At 42.9% G+C, this 21733-nt stretch overlaps 1 protein-coding gene across 1 annotated transcript in view; it reads right to left on the minus strand.

Moving 5' to 3' along the window:
* DDX47 (DEAD-box helicase 47) overlaps positions 1-21733 on the minus strand; it is a 403902-nt gene that overhangs the window by 140811 nt on the left and 241358 nt on the right. The window contains exons 8-9 of the mRNA XM_068242689.1: positions 13639-13785; positions 823-960 (exon numbers count right to left, since the gene is read on the minus strand). Of these exons, the coding sequence (XP_068098790.1) occupies positions 823-960; positions 13639-13785 (285 nt within the window). The remainder of the gene's footprint in view (positions 1-822; positions 961-13638; positions 13786-21733) is intronic.

The raw sequence follows: 21733 nt of genomic DNA on the forward strand, positions 1-21733 counted from the left end.
TGTCCACTAAGGATGCACCTAGTTGAAACAAGAAAGGGCAAAAATGAGACAGCTAAAATTATTAGCCCCCGGCCATTAATACTTAATTGTGTATCCTTTCTGAGCCACATAATTGCATAGTTATTTGAGTATAAAAACAGAAAACAACACTAGTGTGCACCTTCACATATCGTCCAATTAGCCTTAAAAGGCAAAAAATTCCTTCTCAACTCCAGATGGCAATCAGAGAAAATCCCTGGATCAATACCACTGGCAATGACCTAGTAATTATAGCCATGGATGTCTTGCAATACAGCAGTTCTAGACACTGAATCGCTTTGAAAAAGGCAGTGTAGCCTTACCCCTTATGACCCTCTACTATCTTCTTTCGGAGCTCCAGCCTGATTTCCCTTGTCTTTGGCATGGTAACAGTAGTCCCTCGTGTTCAGGTGACTTGTTCCTTGGAGTCTTTTTATACTGATTGAATGTTGTTAGGAAGCCAACTGACTGCACAGGTGTCGTGCCAAAGCTGATTGGTTAATTACTGTAGGTGTGCGTTGAAAGCAAATATTCAAACAAGGTAATATTTTTGACTACCCCATTTTAATTTTGTTTGATATAAAGCAAGCCTAAAGATATATTTTATACTACAAAATGTACCAAAAGCTACTAAATAGCACTGATCAATGTTTGATTATATCAATTTTCATCAATGCTGCAAACGTATAGGAAAATAATCCATGATTCCTGGGAGCTAATAAATTTGGCTCCACTGTACAAGTGTTAAATACACATTTTTCAATCAATTGAAAATAATCTGATGTTGGATGATAGATTGCTCACCTTGGAATGGGTAGGTATGTCAAAATTAATGACCACGTCAACATGTGGAATATCAAGACCGCGACTAGCAACATCAGTGGCAAGGAGGATTGAGCGAGATTTTGCTTTGAACTTATTCAAAGCTCCCAGTCTTTTATTCTGGAGGTAAAAAGTAAAACAAATATTTAATAAACATATGTTCTATGGAAGATTTTTTTTTAAGCACACCTGGAAGAGAGAAAAATACGGAGGCCGACATATCCCTTTAAACAATGCAAAGTGCCTGGCTGTCCTGCTGATTGTTTGCCTCAAACTATTAGCCATAGACTCTGAACAAGCATGCAGATCAGGTGCTCCGATTAACCGGTTCAGCACCACAGTGTCGAAAACCTCATGCATCCGAGCAACGTTCACCTCCCATTCATTCGCCAATAACTTTATTGCTACTTATCACAATTAATTGATCTGTATCTTGTTTTTTCTGCCACTAATCAGGCTCTCTTTGGGTAGTACATTTTGCTAATAATTATTTTTTTCTAAATCCATTTTAACAGGAAGATTAAGAAAGAAATGAAACAAAAATCATTTCTCAGTTTTTGGCCACTATAGTTTAAAATTAATATGAAATTAATATACGCTACCGTAATTAAAACTCATGTATTTTATTTGCCCATCTGTCCCGGTTATTACACCGTTTAAATGATGTCCCTATCACAATTTATGGCGCCGATATTTTATTTAGAAGTAAAGGTGCATTTTTTCAATTTGCTTGCATATTTAAAAAGTTCAGACCGTTGGGTAACTATTTATGTTGTTTTTGTGTTTTTTTTATTGCATTTTTTTATTTTTTTATTTTAAATAAAAAATGTATTTGGGTAATTTTTGGTGTGGGAGGGAAACAGCTAATTTTACTTGTAAAATAACAATTGTTTAATAAAAAATGTATGTGGGTGGAGTTTACTTTTTAGCTACAAGATGGCCACAGTCAAAAAAGTCCTAGATGCGAACGATCTCGCATCCAGGAACCAAAAAGAAGAAGGTGATTTTTCCTGGGGGCAGAAATACCGCGCTCTCTGAATAGAAAGCGTCGGTATTTCTCCGGGGGGACTTAGATCGGTGAATAGGAATTATATTCCCATTCACTGATCGGGGGGCTAGCGGCGGGAGCGTGTGCACGCCCGATCGCGCACACCACGCGGCGGCACTAGCAGAGCCTACCTGGAGGAGTAAGTTCGTCCAGATAGGCCGAACTGGTTAAAGTCTGTCTCGATTAGCTGCATGCTTGTTTCTAGTGTGTTATTTAGACACTACTGTAGTCAAAGACATCAGCAGGACTGCCAGCCAATTGGTATTGTTTAAACGAAAATAAATGTGGTAGCCATCATATGCCTCTCACTTCAGGTTCTCTTTAAAGGCAGCCTAAACTGAAATAAACAAAAAAAAAGTTTAAATAGTTTCAATAGTGCGATGTCTCTGGTCCCCTGCTGCCATAAAGTTTCAGTCTTGCTGACTCAAGTGGATGGCCACTTGAATCCCATATGGATGGCCACTGTGCCTGCGAGGCCCTGGCCGCGCTCATCCTTGATCACGCTCTCACCGCCGGGAGCGTACTGCACATTACAAGACATACTGCGGATGCACAGAACACTCCCGGGAGTTGTAGCGTGGTTGAGGACGCTCACGGCCAGGGCCACGTAGACGTAGTGGCCATTGACTGGCCAGTCAGCAAGAATGAAACTAAGTGGCAGCAGAGGAGCGGAGACTCAATCTGTGATGGCATAGTGTTTGCTTTTTTGGGGGGATAGGTTCCCTTTAACTATATAAGAAATAGCCCACACTGTACTTAAAGCAAACCTGTGGTGGGCGGTAAATAATTTAGATACTTACCTCAGTAGTTCATTGCTCCACATGCATGGGACCCTCTTTATCTTCTAACTGCACCCCCAGACATGTAAGAGTGCATGGGGACTGGGCATCTTTGCATGCCCCAAAGAACAAAGCCACTCGTGCATGGCTTTTTTCCTCCGTGAATGAGTGCTACGTTCTACTGAGTATGCATGGCCCTTACTTGCACATGCCAGTCTGGATGCCTTTGTACACAGCAGGAGAATGACCACAAGAAACCCATTTAAAAGCTCTTGTTGAATAGGTTTATAGGGACCCAGCACTGGAACGGTGGGCTGCAGGAAGAGACAGGAAGCTTCTGGGCTACCCAGAGACATCACACTATTTTTTTAATTTTTTTTTACACTTCAGGGACACTTTAAATATTTTCACATACACAGACCTAAGTAAGCATAGGAATATCCAAAATATGAAAACAATATTAAGGCATTTAGTATGAAGAATCCCTGTTTCACTATGATTATTAGAAAACTACAGACAGAATACAGAACTCAAGAACAAGTGAAATTATAGCAGCTGTTGGATTTAATTGGTTGTTTAACCATTTCAGCCCATGGGTATTTTTTACTTTATGCATCAGAGCAATTTTCACCTCCCATTCATTCGCCAATAACTTTGTAATGTCTGGCAGATCTCCTGCTTTCTTTCAGCTGCTATGCCCCAATCACCACCTTCTTCACCCTATGTGATGCGTCCTCGCTTGAACGGGAGGCGAGGAAATAACACCTGCCCGACTTCAGTTACACCCAGGCCTTGGAAGTGCAAAGTATAGCAGCCGAGGCCTAGAAAGCCAGAGTACCACCAGAAAAAAACAAGACTATGCAGCTGGGTGATATTAGATAGTAGAAGAGGTTACACAGATCACCCCAGGAGTTATGGACAAGGGAGCAAGATTGCTCAGAGCAACCACAGAAGTTCTGAGCTTCCCATAACCGCCACAAACAAACAAGACAATGGTTATTCAGGACGACCACAGCCCTGAGCCTCTGATGCTCAGCACAATGAGTAACAAGACAGACAACAGACAGACAAACGGAATGCTTGCCAGCAAACAAGACACACTGGTTGCTCAGGGCGACCGCAGCCCTGAGCCTCTGAGTAACAAGACAGACAATAGACAGCCAGACTGAATGCTTGCCAATCTAATCACTGTCCCAGTGATAGCAAGCATCCACACTGACTTGGACAAAACAGGTAGGAGCGTAACTAATAGCAACTGCTGCTACAGTCGCATCCAAAAGAACAGAGCAAACAGGAATACTACCAGTCACCAACGTGGTGAAGGCAGTTCCCCACTTAACAGGAAGATAAGATCTCACTGTACCCCCGTGGATGCAGTAAACGTCCAGGCAGGAAAGGTAAGATAATGCAATACAATACCACCACTTTTACAGCATTGACCCAGCAACAACTCAGGCAAGCTGTACACTATGTCGGGTGAGGTCTGGAATGAGAGGCAGGTTTTTCTATGGATATTAGCCAATGGGAACAGACATGCAAATTCCCGCACAGCTGAATGGTAATCATGCAATCCTGTGCTACACTGATTGAAAGCTGCAAGCTGCCTGTGAATGGAAAGGATTGCTCATTACAAATGCATGCCAGATTATGCAACCAAATGCATGTAAGAAATCCACAGCTGTCTGGCTGCAGTTCAACTGTAGCAAGCCCTAGGCGGATTTATGACAACATCCTGGGTCACTCTGAACTGCAGAGTGATTGAAAATAGCAATGACTCATTGCAAATGCAAACAAAACCAAACAACCAAATGCAGGTAGAGAAATCAAAACTGCTCGGTTGCAGCTCCGCTGCAACAGAAAGGAGGGATCTTTACAAATTTTATCACTAATTATCACAATTAATTGATCTATATCTTGTTTTTTTCCGCTACCAATTAGGCTTTCTTTGGTTGGTACATTTTGCTAAGAATAATTTTTTTTTAAAATGCATTTCAACAGGAATATTAAGAAAAAAATGCATTATTTCTCAGTTTTCGGCTGTTCTAGCTTTAAAATAATAAATGCTAGCATAATTAAAGGGACTCCGAGCAGTGCAGAAACTATGGAAAGATGCATATCATTTCAAAGCTCTCTTTCTCCTCTTTCCAATGATATATAAATCGCCGCCCTACACCTTTTAGTTTTCGCTATTTTCACAATTGAAATTGCCGCAGCTGCGATTTCGATCACGAAAATAGAGAAAACTAAAAGGCGTAGGGCGACGATTTAGGGGTCGTCAGAAAGAGGAGAAAGAGAGCTTTAAAATGATATCCATCTTTCCATAGTTACATTGTATTACACAGGGCGACTTTTTCCTAAAGTCAGCAGCTCCATTCTGCTGAATGCAGCTGCTGACTTTGAGAAAAAGTCGCCCTGTGTAATACAATGTAACTATGGAAAGATGGATATCTTTTTAAAGCTCTCTTTCTCCTCTTTCTGACTATCCCTAAATCGTCGCCCTACGCCTTTTAGTTTTCTCTATTTTTGCGATCGAAATAGAGTCCGCGGCAATTTCAATCGCGTAATAAAATAAAATAGCGTAAACTAAAAGGCGTAGGGTGGCGGTTCATATATCATTGGAAAGAGGCGAAAGAGAGCTTTAAAATGATATGCATCTTTCCATAGTTTTTGCACTGCTCGGAGTTCTTTAAAACCTATGTATTTTATTTGCCCATTTGTCCCAGTTATTAAACCATTTAAATTATGTCCCTATCACAATGTATGGCGCCAATATTTTATTTGGAAATAAAAGTGCATTTTTAAGTTTTGTGTCCATCACTATTTACAAGCTTATAATTTGAAACATTTTCGCAATATACCCTCTTAACCTTCTTGGCGGTAACCCCGAACGTAGTTCGGGGTAAGCCGCCGGAGGGTGCCGCTCAGGCCCTGCTGGGCCGATTTGTTTAATTTTTTTTTTGCTGGACGCAGCTAGCACTTTGCTAGCTGCGCCAGCACCCTGATCGCCGCCGCGCGCCCGATCGCCGCTATACGGTGCGGCGCGCGCCCCCCCCCCAGACCCCGTGCGCTGCATGGCCAATCAGTGCCAGGCAGCGCCGAGGGGTGGCCCGGGACTCCCAATGATGACCCGACGTCAGTGACGTCATTCCGCCCCGTCGCCATGGCGACGGGGGAAGCCCTCCAGGAAATCCCGTTCTTTGAACGGGATTTCCTGATCGGAGATCGCCGAAGGCGATCGAAGAGGGCGGGGGGATGCCGCTGAGCAGCGGCTATCATGTAGCGAGCCCTGGGCTCGCTACATGATATAGAAAAAAAAAAATTAAAAAAAAACTGCCGCGCTGCCTCCTGGCGTATTTTTTTATACCGCCAGGAGGGTTAAAGGGGAACTTCAGCCTAAACAAACATACTGTCATTAAGTTACATTAGTTATGTTAATTAGAATAGATAAGTAATATAATCTCTTACCCTCCCTGTTTTAAAAGAACAGGCAAATGTTTGTGATTCATGGGGGCTGCCATCTTTGTCATGGGGGCGGTCATCTTTTTGGTTGAAAGTAGATGACAGGGAGCAGGAGACACGGTTCCAACTGTCCTGTGTCCTGACCACCCCTCCCAGCTGCACGCGCTAGGCTTCAAATGTCAAAATCAAAATGTAAAAAAAAAAAAAAAAATTGCACCAAAACAGCAGAACGAGAACATCAGAAATCCCATCATGCTTTGCACAGCATTAGGGGAAAAATGCCCGGGCAGTTTTCTTCTGTGCAGCTAAAAATGAGGCTTGTATAAGAGAAAAAGTTCTAATGCTGTAAAACTGTTAAAGGGGTTCTTTCGCGAAAAAAGTAGGCAGTTAAAAAATATGACAGATGACAGGTTTTGGGCCAGTCCATCTTTTTAAGGGGGATTCTCAGGGCTTTCTTTGTTTTCAACAGCATTTCCTGAACAACAGTTGCAAAATCTAACTGACATAATAGTATGCAAGTGATTAGGGAGGCCGGCTGGTATCTTGCTATTTTGGCAGTTAAACTGCTGTTTAGGAAATGCTGTTGAAAACAAAGAAAGCTCTGAGAATCCCCCTTAAAAAGATGGACTGGCCCAAAACCTGTGATCTGTCACATTTTTTAACTGCCTACTTTTTTCGCGAAAGAACCCCTTTAAAGAAACACCAGGCCTTTTCAGTGCGGCTGAGTCGATTTTTAGTCTGGAGGTTCACTTTAACATGAATATTAAAAAAGTTCAGACCCTTAGGTAACTATTAATGTTTTGGTTTTTTTTTTATTTGATTAAAAAAAAAATCTTTTTTTTAATTAAAATTTTTATTTGGGTAGTTTTTGGTGTGGGAGGTAAACAGTTAATTTTAAATGTAATGTGGGTTTATTTTATTAAAAAATTATGTAGATGTAGTTTTACTATTTGGCCACAAGATGGCCACAGTGAGATTATTTTTTTTAGCCCTGGAAGCGTACTGATTGCTTCCAGGAAGCATATAGAGGACTGGAAACTTTTTTTATGTCAGAAAGACCACGGCCTCTGATGAAAGGCCGTCTGTTTTTCTGCCAGGGACTTAGATCAATGAAAGGGAACAATGTTCCCATTCATTGATCTCCGGGCTACCAGTGGGGAGCACGCAGAAGTGCGAACCAGCTGTAGAGCAGCCGCCTGGACATGACAATCACGTCCAGGCGGCATAAATGGTTAAGCGCTTGTTCAGCAATTTTAACTCCCCTCTCCTCCTCCTTCATGCTTATCAGTTGAAGAATTTGCAACATATTTCACTGATTAAATTAACATCTGAAGTAGTTTTTCCATGCAGCACACAAATTCCATCTCTACACCTCTCAACGACTACTCTCCATCTTCCTTCTCTCCACTCTCTGAATATTCTCTCTCCTCTATAATCTCCAAATTCCATCAAACCACCTGGTTATATGGGTCCTATTCCCTCCCATCTCATTCCACAGCTATCCTCATCCTTCATTCCTATACTAACATCGCTATTAACCACTTCGCCATATCTGGACGCATATATCCGTCCAGATAGGCAGTGGTGCTGCAGCCGTGTGGTGCGCGCGATCGGGCGCGCGCCCGCGCGCGCCCCCGCTGCCTCCCGCTGCCCCCCTGATCAGTGAATGGGAATATAATTCCCATTCACCGATCCAAGTCCCCGGCAGAAATACCGACGCTTTCTCATCAGAGAGCGTGGTATTTCTGCCCCCAGGAAACAACTTCTCTTCATTTTAGTTCCTAGATGCGACATCGTTCGCAGCTAGGAACTTTTTGAATGTGGCCATCTTGTGGCCAAATAGTAAACTGCACCCACATACCTGTATTGAATAAAAAATACATTATTTTACATCTAAAATTGGCTATTTACCTCCCAAACTAAAATTACCCAAATACATTTTTGTATTAAAAAAAATAATAAAAGAAATTACAATTAAAAAAAAAAACTACATAAATAGTTACCTAAGGGTCTGAACTTTTTAAATATACATGTCAAGAGAGTATCTTATTACATTTTTTAAAATTATAAGCTTGTAAATAGTGATGGACGCAAATTGAAAAAATGCACCTTTATTTCTAAATAAAATATCGGCGCCATAAATTGTGATAGGGACGTAATTTAAATGGTGTAATAAGCGAGACAAATGGGCACATAAAATGCATGGGTTTTAATTACTGTAGCATGTATTAATTTTAAACTATAATGGCCAAAAACTGAGAAATGTTTTTTTTCCATTTCTATCTTAATCTTCCTGTTAAAATGTATTTACAGTAAAGTGGCTCTTAGCAAAATGTACTACCTAAAGAAAGCCTAATTAGTGGCGGAAAAAACGAGATATAGATCAATTAATTTTGATAAGTAGCGATAAAGTTATTAGCGAATGAATGGGAGGTGAACATTGCTTGGATGCATAAGATTTTCGAAGCTGTAGGCTGAAGTGGTTAAACCAATTCCTCTCCACTGGCATCTTTCCGTCTCCACTCAAAAAGGCTGTTGTGACACCACTACTACAAAAAACATCTCTACCGTAGATCCCACCACACTCCCCAACTACTGCCCTTTGTCACTTCTCCCAACCCCCTGCTTGACCAGTTTTAGTCTGGTTTTCACTCTACCACTCCACAGGAATAGCTCTTACTAAAGTGGCCAATGATCTTCTTACAGTTAAATACAAAGGTCATTATTTTATGCTCATCCTTCTTGATCTGTCAACCACACCTTATTCCTACAGATACTTCATCTCTAGGCATAAAGGGCCTTGCTCTCGCCTGGATATCCTCTTATCTCTTGAACATCTTTCAGAGCTGCACAACTTTTCTGGACACGCAGACGCAGTTCCCATAGAATGCTAATCACAACAGAGAAAGAACATGTGTGCATCAACCAAGTGAACCTGACAAATCTGGCTTTGCAAATTTGGCCTATTGGCTAATCACGAGACATTGCTCATGCAAATAAGCATTTGCTTTCGCATGCCTAAATATGCAGGGTCAAAAACCCAAAACCGCAAAACAATCGCCCTGCGGGAATTAGTTCATGCTATATAGCACTATCCAGGGGCGCCACGAGGAGGCTTCCCATTGCCCCCATACAACCGGGCGGCCGCGGGGGTCCCAGGCACTCTCACCGCCTGGAACCCACACAGCGGCACCCCGGAGGTGGAGGCTGGGGGGTGCAGGCGATCTCCCCAGCGTGGCCAATGCCGGGAAGAGCCGCCCGCACACACCTCCCAAGATTAAAAACAGGCACTTACCTTGACGTCCATTGCGTTCTGCTATATGCGCATAACCTGGGCGCGACACATAAGGGGCGGACAGGTGCAAATAGCCTGCTCTAGGGCCCTCACCTCCTAAAACAAGCCACTCACTACCTGCCCTCAGAAGAAAGAAATGCAATGCTAATCACAACAGAGAAAGAACATGTGTGCATCAACCAAGTGAACCTGACAAATCTGGCTTTGCAAATTTGGCCTATTGGCTAATCACGAGACATTGCTCATGCAAATAAGCATTTGCTTTCGCATGCCTAAATATGCAGGGTCAAAAACCAAAAACAATCGCCCTGCGGGAATTAGTTCATGCTATATAGCACTATCCAGGGGCGCCACGAGGAGGCTTCCCATTGCCCCCTGGATAGTGCTAATGCTTATTTGCATGAGCAATGTCTCGTGATTAGCCAATAGGCCAAATTTGCAAAGCCAGATTTGTCAGGTTCACTTGGTTGATGCACACATGTTCTTTCTCTGTTGTAATTAGCATTGCATTTCTTTTTTCTGAGGGCAGGTAGTGAGTGGCTTGTTTTAGGAGGTGAGAGCCCTGGAGCAGGCTATTTGCGCCTGTCCGCCCCTTATGTGTTGCGCCCAGGTTATGCGCATATAGCAGAACGCAATGGACGTTGAGGTAAGTGCCTGTTTTTAATCTTGGGAGGTGTGTGCGGGCGGCTCTTCCCGGCGTTGGCCACGCTGGGGAGATCGCCTGCACCCCCCAGCCTCCACCTCCGGGGTGCCGCTGTGTGGGTTCCAGGCGGTGAGAGTGCCTGGGACCCCCGCGGCCGCCCGGTTGTATGGGGGCAATGGGAAGCCTCCTCGTGGCTCCCCTGGATAGTGTTATATAGCATGAACTAATTCCCGCAGGGCGATTGTTTTGCGGTTTTTGGTTTTTGACCCTGCATATTTAGGCATGCGAAAGCAAAGTCTCGTGATTAGCCAATAGGCCAAATTTGCAAAGCCAGATTTGTCAGGTTCACTTGGTTGATGCACACATGTTCTTTCTCTGTTGTAATTAGCAGTTCCCATAGAAACCTATAATGGAAACGTATCTGCTTCGGACTACAAACAAACCATCAGAGGACTATCCGCTCTCTGGCTGGCTGGCTGGCCGAAATCCAGTGTGAATGTGAACCAAGCCTAAAGGCAGAAATTGTCCACACCACTACTTAAGATAACATTAAAGTGAACCTCCGGACTAAAAATCTACTCAGCAGAACTGAAAAGGCTTGGTGTTTAACAGTTTCACAGCATCAGAACTTTGTTTTTCTTACCAAAGCATAATTTTTAGCTGAATTTTTAGCTAAGCTCCACCCATCAAAGAAAAATGCCCGGGCTTTTTTTCTCTGATGCTGTGCAAAGCATGATGGGATTTCCTATGTTATTCACGTTGCCTAGCAACTGGGACGGGTGATCAGCACACAGTACAATTGGAACTGTGTCTCATGCTCCCTGTCACCTCCTTTCAACCAAACATATGGCTGCACTCATGAAATCAAACATTTGCCTGTTCTTTTAAAACAGGGTGGGTAAGAGATTATATTACCTATCTATTTTAATCAACATAACTAATGTAACTTAACCATTTCAGCCCGCAGGGATTTTTCACCTTATGCATCGGAGCAATTTTCACCTCCCATTCATTCGCTAATAACTTTATCACTACTTAACACAATTTATTGATCTATATCTTGTTTTTTCCGCCATTAATTAGGCTTTCTGTGGGTGGTACATTTTGCTAAGAGCCACTTTACCGTAAATGCATTTTAACAGGATTAATAAGAAAAAAAATGGAAAAAATTCATTATTTCTCAGTTTTCGGCCATTATAGCTTTAAAATAATCCATGCTACCATAATTAAAACCTATGTATTTTATTTGCCCGTATGTCTCGGTTATTATACCATTTCAATTTTGTCCCTATCACAATGTATGGCGCCAATATTTTATTTGGAAATAAAGGTGCATGGTTTCCGTTTTGCGCCCATCACTATTTACAAGCTTATAATTTAAAAAATGTTTGTAGTATACCCCCTTCAAAAGCATATTTAAAAAGTTCAGACCCTTCGGTAACTATTTGTCTTTTTTTTTTTTTTTTAAATTGTAATTTTTTTTCCATTAAAAATTTTATTTGGGGAATATTTTGGTGTGGGACATAAATAGCTAATTTTTAATGTTAGTATGTGTGTAAATTGTAATATAAAAAATGTGTAAATGTAGTTTTACTATTTGACCACAAGATGGCCACCTTTGTTTTTATGTAGAGGTGTACAGAGGCGCCAAAAGAGTAAAATACGCTAAAATCATTTAAAACCGTTCAGGAGGCGGCGGTGGACCAGACACTCCAAACAGACACGATGCTGTCGATATATTAAATAGAATTCATTCACATACTCCTAGTGATAACCTTTGTTTTTGGTTTCCCTCCTTGTACTTCTCGCTAAGCGGAAGTACAAGGGGGATGCGTAAATTCTTCCGGGCAGAAGAACTGAAGCCTCACGGGTGAGCGCTTCGGTTTTTCTGCAGGGGAAAGGGATCGGTGATCGGGAACCATGTTCCCTTTCACTGATCCCAGGGCTACCGGGGGACACCACGGGGAGGCAGGGGCGAGATCGCGGGCGGGAGCGCGCCGAAGCGCGACACCGCATCAGAGCAGCCGCCCGGACGTGAGCTTTACGTCCGGGCGGCAGAAATGGTTAATGACAGTATGTTTGTTTAGGCTGAAGTTCCTCTTTAAAGGGAACCCGAGGTGAGAATAATATTGAGGCTTCCATATTTATCTCCTTTTAAGCAATACCAGTTGCCTGGCTGCCGTGCTGGTCCTCTGCATCTAATTCTTTCAACCATAGACCCTGAACAAGCATGCAGCAGGTCAGGGGTTTCTGACAATCTTGTCAGAACTGACAAGATTAGCTGCATGCTTGTTTCTGGGGTAATTCAGTTCTACTACTGCAACCAAATAGATCAGCAGGGCTGCCAGGCAACAAGTATTGTTCAAAAGGAAATAAATATAGCAGCCTCCATATCACGCTCACCTCGGGTTCACTTTAAGGTGGAATGCAGTATTTTGCAAAGGAAAGTCATCAACCTTAAATGGTGTGCATGCATGTACAATTTTTTTTTTAAGAGAGCACCAAAAAACAAAAACAAAACAAGGGGGAAAGAGGCACTCCATTACCTTGCGCTTCATTCCCTCTGAAGGGATCTGGTCCCTAGTCTGCTTCCATGCACCTGGTGCCAGATGCTACAATTTTTCAGAGAGCAGCCACATGTAGAAACCGCTAAGAACACCCGAGTGGAAACGGGGTGATATTCTCCACCTACCTTTTCGGTTGGTTGCCTTAGCTGCAACCCTTGTGACTACCACTTCATCTAATGTATTCTCCCTTTCTGTAACGTACTGCACTGTTTGGGGCTCCTGCTATTTTTTAGAAGGTGCTTCATCATCTTATCTTACCCTGAACAGAAAAATAAAATGTTTTTTTTCTTTATACTTCCATGTTAAGTTTTTCTTAAAGGACTTATGAGGTGAAAATATTTATGTTTTATTCAGCTGGGGCGGCTTCCAGCCCTGAGCAGCAGTCTCGGTCCATCTTCGCAATGATGGTGACCTGCCGGCGGTTGGCCCTTCTGCGTCTGAGTAGTTTTGCACAGGCGCAGTAAGTGGCAGGTGACGTGCCCGCGCAGGCACAGAAGCGTTAATCCCGCTGGCGGGTCAGCAACATTGCGGGCAGCCAGAGGTGACATGGGGGAGGACCAGGGCTGCTGCCCGGGGCTGGAAGAAGCCCCAGGTGAATAAAACAGATTTTTATTTTCACTTTGGAAGTCCTTTAAAAACATAAAATCAATATTTTATGTTCAACTAAAACAAAGAATAAAGTTGACGACTTTAAAAAAAATAATATTGGAGCTTGACTATAAAATCATGTACATACATACAGTCCCCTACTTACAAATGACTCAAGTTGCAACATTTCAGAGATACAAAGTTGTCTTCATGAATTATAAAATGCTGTTTTTTATTGTTAAATGTTACATTATTGTATAAACTGTTATAAGTGTGGTTATGAGTGTATACATTTTCTTTACGCCCCAAAATCATTATTTACTTTTGTCTCAATTTTGTGAATACTGTACAAGTTAATGATGTTAGTTAAGTTGAACGTCATACGCGAAGTAATAATATTAATTCAAAGAAACTGTTACCTGACTCATTTGCCCATGAAGAGGAATGGCTGTGAATCCAAGGTTACGTAGTAAGAGGGCTACCCGTTGAGTGTTGTTGCATGTACTGCAGAATATCATAAAGGAATTTCCAGCTAGTTCATTCAAAATATACACTAAGTAACTGTCCTGAAGAGAAAGCACAAATACAAAGAAACAAATTATTATTTCCCGATAAATTCATACTTTAAAACTCTCAACATCCAACAGTACAACTTCCCACAGCAGGTCTGATTTTTAAAATAAGATACAAAAGTTTCCATACATTAGCAGACTGGCACATGAGGTGGCAAAAAGACAGATCCCCCCTCTTTTCTGAATCTAATCTGAGAGGGATCTATTCCTTCCACACACTGCCCACAAATATTCAATAGATTTCAGCGTTAAATCTATTGAATATCTACTGAACTACAGCATTGCAGTGCAACACTGAGGGCCGTCAACCTGCAGCCACTTCCACCCCCATTAGAACAAAACGATTGTATCTGCCGGGAATCAACGGGAAAAATCGAGTGTATGGGCACCTTTAGTTCTTATATAAAACACTCTGATGGAAAGTAAAAGGGAAACAATATGCACAAAATTCCAATAGAAATACCCTATATGTACTTAGAACAATAGTTAAAATATAAACTTATTAGATCGCTATATTAGTTAGTATTTATATGGCGTCGACATCTTCTGTAGTCTTGTACAAAGTATATACAGTATGTGAAGGGAGAGACCCGCTCAACTGGATGAATAAAAGTCCGATCTTTATTGGAAAAACGGAAGTACAAAACAGACCGGCATATTGCCGTAGCTCACGCGTATCGGAGCTAGTGATCATTCCTTAAAGTGAACCTCCGGACTAAAAATCTACTCAGCAGAACTGAAAAGGCTTGGTGTTTCTTTAACAGTTTCACAGCATCAGAACTTTGTTTTTCTTACCAAAGCATCATTTTTAGCTGCATTTTTACCTAAGCTCCACCCATCAAAGAAAAAAAGCCCGGGCTTTTTTTTCCTGATGCTGTGCAGAGCATGATGGGAATTCCTATGTTGTTATTCACGTTGCCTAGCAACTGGGAGAGGTGCTCAGGACACAGGACAGTTGAAACTGTGTCTCATGCTCCCTGTCACTTCAACCAAAAAGATGGCTGCCATCATGAAATCAAACATTTGCCTGTTCTTTTAAAACAGTGTGGGTAAGAGATTATATTACCTATCTATTTTAATTAACATAACTAAGGTAACTTAATGACAGTATGTTTGTTTAGGCTGGAGTTCCTCTTTAATCATAGCTCTCCCTTTACATACATGTTCGGCCTGGCTGAGCTTAGTCCTGCTCCTGGTGAATATGACAGAATGGTGAGCGGTGTCCCCTTTTCCACATGTACAAATTAATAGCCTTGTCGCTAACTTTCCCTCAAAAGGTGCTCACAATCGAATCCAGACTACAGTCATATGTCCCATCGTCAGGGCTGTGGAGTCGGAGTCGTGGAGTCGGGCAATTTGGGTGCCTGGAGTCGGAGTCGGGAAAAAATGCATCGACTCCGACTCCTAATGAATTTGTAACTAATTAAAATAGAAAATATGATAAAATGTTCTATTTCTCAGATAATAGTCATTAAAAATAATGTATATATACAGTATATATACAGTAATAGCTGTGCTTAGACCACAAAAATGAAATAAACCAATCAAAATTAGTTACTTGTGCTGCTTCAATAAAGCAGTCCCGTATGTTTAAGGTCAGATATACACATGGCCGGATTTCCGCACAGGCCACCGAGGCCGGTTCCTAGGGCGGAAAGATGCCGACAGGAGAGCTGGGGCGGCTGTCACACACAGGCAGCAGATCAGCTGTTTGTCCCAGTAATCAGCTGGCTGCGCTGTCCTCCAGTCTCTCCTGCGTGGTACACTGTAGAAAAGAGCGCCCTGCCTCTCCTCTCTCTGAGGGGCGGGGTTGAGCCAGCAGACCGGGAGATTTGAGCGGAAGGAGGAAGAGGCAGACAAGTAAGTTATGTGTGTGGAGGAGGCACTGCTGACAGAGTCAGGGAGTGAGATATGCGATTGCACTCACTGCATGTTACGTGTAGCGTCAGGGGGGTGAGATGTGTGTGTGCAGATTACAGGCATTTCACTCACTTAGCATGCTGCCTATTGTTAAACTTCTGTGCAGACAGTGACCAGCTATCTAACTTCTATCAGTTCTATGTTCATGGAGGCAGCCCTGTCACTAGTACTATCTTGTTTTGTTAAGGTCCATACTCACGGGGGACGGCCGTCGCCGCAACCGCGTGGCACACGCATGTTGCGGCGACAGTTCGCCCGTGTGTATGACGCGCGCGCCCCGAACCGTCGCCCGTCGGAGCTGTCGCCAGGCGATTGACATGTTCAATCGCCGGCTACAGCAGTCGCCGCAACCTCGCCGGAACTGTCGCTAGTCCCGCATGTGTATGCGGGCTAGCGACAGCTACCCACACACAGCACACGGAGCTTCCGGCGGGGGGGGGGGGGGGGGGAGGAACCTCGGCGACAGCTTCCGCCGCATCGCTAATCCCTCTGCTGCCGTGTGGATGCAGAGGGACTTGGCGACGAGCTGTCGCCGAACTGTCGCGCACACGCTCCCCTGTGCAGCGACAGCTACAATTGTCCCCCCGTGAGTACTTAGCTTTAATCGTCAGTTTTCCTCTTCTCCCCCCTCCCTTCCACAGCAATTAACCTTTCATTCCCTCACTGGTTTCTTTGTTACTGTAGGTTTGGTCTTCTGAGCACAGATCAATAGCAGTAGGCACAGATCAGAGAGAGAGAGAACACTATCCTCTATATAGCACCTTACTGTGTCCATAGTAATGTTACTGACTGTCCTCAAAGGTGCACACAATCTAATCCTATCATAGTCAATGTCCTACCATATTATTATTATGTATTTATACAGCACCGACATCCTCCACAGCACATTACAGAGTACATAGTCATGTCACTGACTTGTCCTCAAAGGTGCACACAATCTAATCCTACCATAGTCATATGTTTAATGTCCTACCATATTATTATTATGTATTTATATAGCACTGACATCTTCTGCAGCACATTACAGAGTACATAGTCATGTCACTGACTGTTCTCAAAGGTGCACACAATCCAATCCTACCATAGTCATAGTCTAATGTCCTACCATATTATTATTATGTATTTATATAGCACTGACATCTTCTGCAGCACATAACAGAGTACATAGTCATGTCACTGACTGTCCTCAGAGGAGCTCACACTCTAATCCTACCATAGTCTAATGTCCTACCATATTATTATTATGTATTTATATAGCACTGACATCTTCTGCAGCTCATTACAGAGTACATAGTCATGTCACTGACCGTCCTCAGATGAGCTCACAATCTAATCCTACCATAGTCATAGTCTAATGTCCTACCATATTATTATTATGTATTTATATAGCACTGACATCTCCAGCAGCACAGTACAGAGTACATAGTCATGTCACTGACTGTCCTCAGAGGAGCTCACACTCTAATCCTTCCATAGTCATAGTGTAATGTCCTATCATATTATTATTATGTATTTATATAGCACTGCCATCTTCTGCAGCACTTTACAGAGTACATAATCATGTCACTGACTGTCCTCAGAGGAGCTCACACTCTAATCCTTCCATAGTCATAGTGTAATGTCCTACCATATTATTATGTATTTATATAGCGCTGACATCTTCTGCAGCACATTACAGAGTACATAGTCATGTCACTGACTGTCCTCAGAGGAGCTCACACTCTAATCCTACCATAGTCATAGTGTAATGTCCTACCATATTATTATTATGTATTTATATAGCGCTGACATCTTCTGCAGCACATCACAGAGTACATAGTCATGTCACTGACTGTCCTCAGAGGAGCTCACACTCTAATCCTACCATAGTCATAGTGTAATGTCCTACCATATTATTATTATGTATTTATATAGCACTGACATCTTCTGCAGCACTTTACAGAGTACATAGTCATGTCACTGACTGTCCTCAGAGGAGCTCACAATCTAATCCTACCATTATCATAGTCTAATGTCCTATCATATTATTATTATGTATTTATATAGCACTGCCATCTTCTGCAGCACTTTACAGAGTACATAATCATGTCACTGACTGTCCTCAGAGGAGGTCACATTCTAACCTTACCATAGTCCTAGTGTAATGTCCTACCATATTATTATTATTATTATGTATTTATACAGCACTGACATCTTCTGCAGCACATTACAGAGTACAGTCATGTCACTGACTGTCCTCAGTCAGTTTAATAACTATAATATTTTAATCAGTAACCCTAAACTAATACGCAATGTTATTCCTTTTCAGATTACCCTATTCTCTTTTTTTCATAAATTCCATACCCTAATATCCTGATCCTGCAGAATCTCTTACCTCCTCCCTTTCCTATGTCCGATAACCCTATCCGTGGCCATTAACAATACAATTCCCCAGACAATATTGATCAAAAATGATCATTCGAAAACCACTAATGGAAAAGGCAAGCTGCTGCTATTCAATTTGATCAGATTAATGGAAACAATCCGTTTTTCAGATCAACTTTGTCAATCTTGTTAAATTGAATAGCAGCTTTCTTTCCATTTGTGGTCCTTAATGATCGTTTTCTATCGCTATTAAGATTGAATTGGACTATCAGTCATAGGGCGTGATTCACAAAGCGGTGCAAAGTGTTTGCACACCTGTGAAAAGCCCCTTATCACGCCTAAACTCAGTTTAGGCGTGATAAAATGAAACTCGCGCAAAGTTTTGCGCGCGAAATCGCGTGGCGCACGGTGCAGTGCGCGAGATGCACCCATGAAACCCTATGGGCGCTGCGCGCGGAGTTGCACGATTGCGCGTGCAAAACTTTGCGCGCGATAAAGAGCATGAATCGGTGCCAACTCAGCGGTGTAAAGCTTATCACGCCTAAAGTCTTTTAGGCGTGATAACGGAGTTATCACTGCTTTGTGAATCAGGCTCATAGAGAGAATTGTATTAATTGCTACCTTAACCCCGCCGCTGTCATGGGGCGGCTGCAGGTAGTGGGCCTAGGGCAGTAAAAAGTACAAATCCGGCCCTGGATATACATATCTGATTGTGACTGTATATATAATGTGTACACAGGAATCTCTTATGTATGCTAAATAACATCTATGCTGTAAGAATAAAGCCTGCTGTGTAGCTGTGTCACTAATAGAGATGGTCAACGAGATGGAAATAATTCTGCATGGATGCTGATTTATGCAAATGTATGCACTCCCTTTGCTGATGAAATCAAATAATTTGATAGGTTGTTAAAATTTGGTTTGGTGACTACAAATTAAAGGGTAACTGAGACGGATGAAAAGTAAAGTTTTATACATACCTGGGGCTTCCTCCAGCCCCCATTCAGGCTAATCAGTCCCTCGCTGTCCTCCACCACCCGGATCTTCTGCTATGAGTCCTGGTAATTCAGCCAGTCAGTGCTGTCCGGCCGCATGCCGCTCCCACAGCCAGGAACATTCTGCACCTGCGCAATAGTGCTGCACAGGTGTAGTATGCTCCTGTCGGCGGTGTGTGTGTGCATGCGCACTACGCCCGACTGGCTCAAGTACCTGGACTCATAGCAGAAGATCCAGGTGGTGGAGGAGGACAACGAGGGACTGATTATCCTGAAGGCAGCTGGAGGAAGGCCCAGGTATGTATAAAACTTTAATTTCATCTGTCTCAGGTTTACTTTGTTACACAGTAGTACTATACTCTACATATGCACTCCCCACAGAGCTGCAGGGAATCCACTGAGAATGCTGTGAACATTGAACACCGAGGTGTTGTCTGTTTACAATCTCTTCATTCCCCTGCAGAGTACCTGCACATCATTCTCACATGTACCCACAGTTACATTGCCTAGGGCCTGATAGATGTTCTTTGTTCCGGTTTGTACCTTTTATAAGTACTCTTACCAAGGCCTAGTTTTAGTCTAAAGGGAATAAATATAGTAGTCTACATAGCCTTCTCACTTCAGTTGTCTTGTAAAATTCCTAAGCGTTGGCAGTTAAGAGACGAATTTCATGTTACATACTTTTAATCAACAAAATTGTAATATGCAAATTAGATGAGTCGGAGTCGGTGGAATCCTAAACTGAAGAGTCGGAGTCAGTGAATTTTTGGACCGACTCCACAGCCCTGTCCATCGTAGACTAGAGACAATCTTTGGGGGAAGCCAATCAACTTATCTTTATGTTTTTGGGATGTGGGAGGAAACCTGAGTGCCCGGAAGAAAACCCATGCAGGAATGGGAAGAGGATACAAACTCTGTCCAGCTGGGATTCAAACCAGGGACCCAGTGCTGCAAGGCGAGAGTGCTAACCACTACGCCGCCACGTTTCCCAAAATAAAAAGCAGAGACCTGCTGATAGTGTATTTATTTTTTTTAATTCGATGATACTGTCAAAATTGTGTTCCAGTCCAGAGGCTCCTGATACATTTAAAGCGACAGCACTTGCAAGTACCTTTGCATTATCAGATATTGCAAGTCCAAAACCAAGTGTCTCAGCATGCATGACCACTAAGTGCATCTTGACAAAGAGCACATGTCTTAGAAGTGGCTGCAGGTAAAGCCTCCCAATACATTTAAAGCAACAGCACATGCAGGGACTTTTGCATTATCAGATATTGCAAGGCCCAAAACCAAGTGTCTCAACATGACAGCTAAGTGCACCATGGCAAAGAGCACCTGTCTTAGAAGTGGCTGCAGATAGAGCCTCCTGATGCATTTAAAGCAACAGCATGTGCAGGGGCCTTTGCATCATCAGTAATTGCAATCAATGAGTGACTTTCCTGAGTTTAGTCATTACCTAAATGTGCATAATTACCATTTGAAACAAAATGATGTTCATTTTCATAGCTAAAATAACTTGGTTTCTATAGAAAACATGAAATTACCAAATTTTGCGTTAAACACGAATTTGCGCCGAAATGCGAAATTACGAAACCGAAATTTTGGTTTGAATGGCGATTACGAATTCGTGTCGTAGCAGCAAAATTCCCGTCCGTAATTAAGGAAACACGAAATTTGGAAAATTTCGGCTCAACACTACTTAATAGCTTAGGGGCTAGAATGTGCGAGCCTCCAAACGTATGTCCGTGCATTTGGTGGATGAAGTAATAGCATACTTCAACAGGTGGTTTGCTATAGTGAACCTCCTCCCCCCCTGCAAGAATTAGAGGAACTGATCCACAGTGCATTCAATACAGCACACACCTTTCAACAAATTTATTTTTGGTATTTATAAAGCGCCAACATATTACGCAGCGTTACGCAACATTAGTTTAGGTTACAGACAATATTTAGGGGTGAAGTACAGCAAAATGACATTACATGAATACAAGAAAGATCAGATCATGCAGCACAGTATGAGTACAAGGTAATGCTCCACCCCACAATTTCTCGATGACCTTGCTTCCTGGCTCCCTCACATCCTCTCCTCTGACCTCCCCACCATCATCCTTGGGGATTTCAATATTCCCATCGATGAAGCCCAGAACTCCGCTGTGACCCGGCTACTCACCATTGCCAACTCACTTGGACTAGTACAACACACCAACGCCCCCACTCACACTGCACGTCACACTCTCGACCTTATATTCACTAAATCCACCGCTATTGCAGACCTTGACATCGCACCCTTTCCACCCTCAGACCATCACCTTCTCACCTTCAACCTCCTCACGGAAGGCACCTCCAAACTACCCGCCCACCCACCTGGTCGATGGCAGCGAGACCTACGCAAGCTCAACCCTAGCGTCCTTGCTTACCCCCTCCATGCCCTCTCCTCCACTCTCCCCACCCTAACCTGTCCTAATCTTGCTGCAGCTCAGTATCGCCAAACTCATCAGCCCTAGAGAAAGCTGCTCCACCAATATTTCGCCGCAACCGACCCCCTAACCCCCAGCCCCGGCGCACTACCCATACTCGCAACCTCCAGAGGGAAACACGCGTCACTGAACGGAAATGGAGGAAATCTAGACTTAACCAGGATTTCCTACAGTACAAGATCAACC

This window comes from Hyperolius riggenbachi, chromosome 6 (assembly GCF_040937935.1).
Source record: "Hyperolius riggenbachi isolate aHypRig1 chromosome 6, aHypRig1.pri, whole genome shotgun sequence".
NCBI lineage: Eukaryota > Metazoa > Chordata > Amphibia > Anura > Hyperoliidae > Hyperolius > Hyperolius riggenbachi.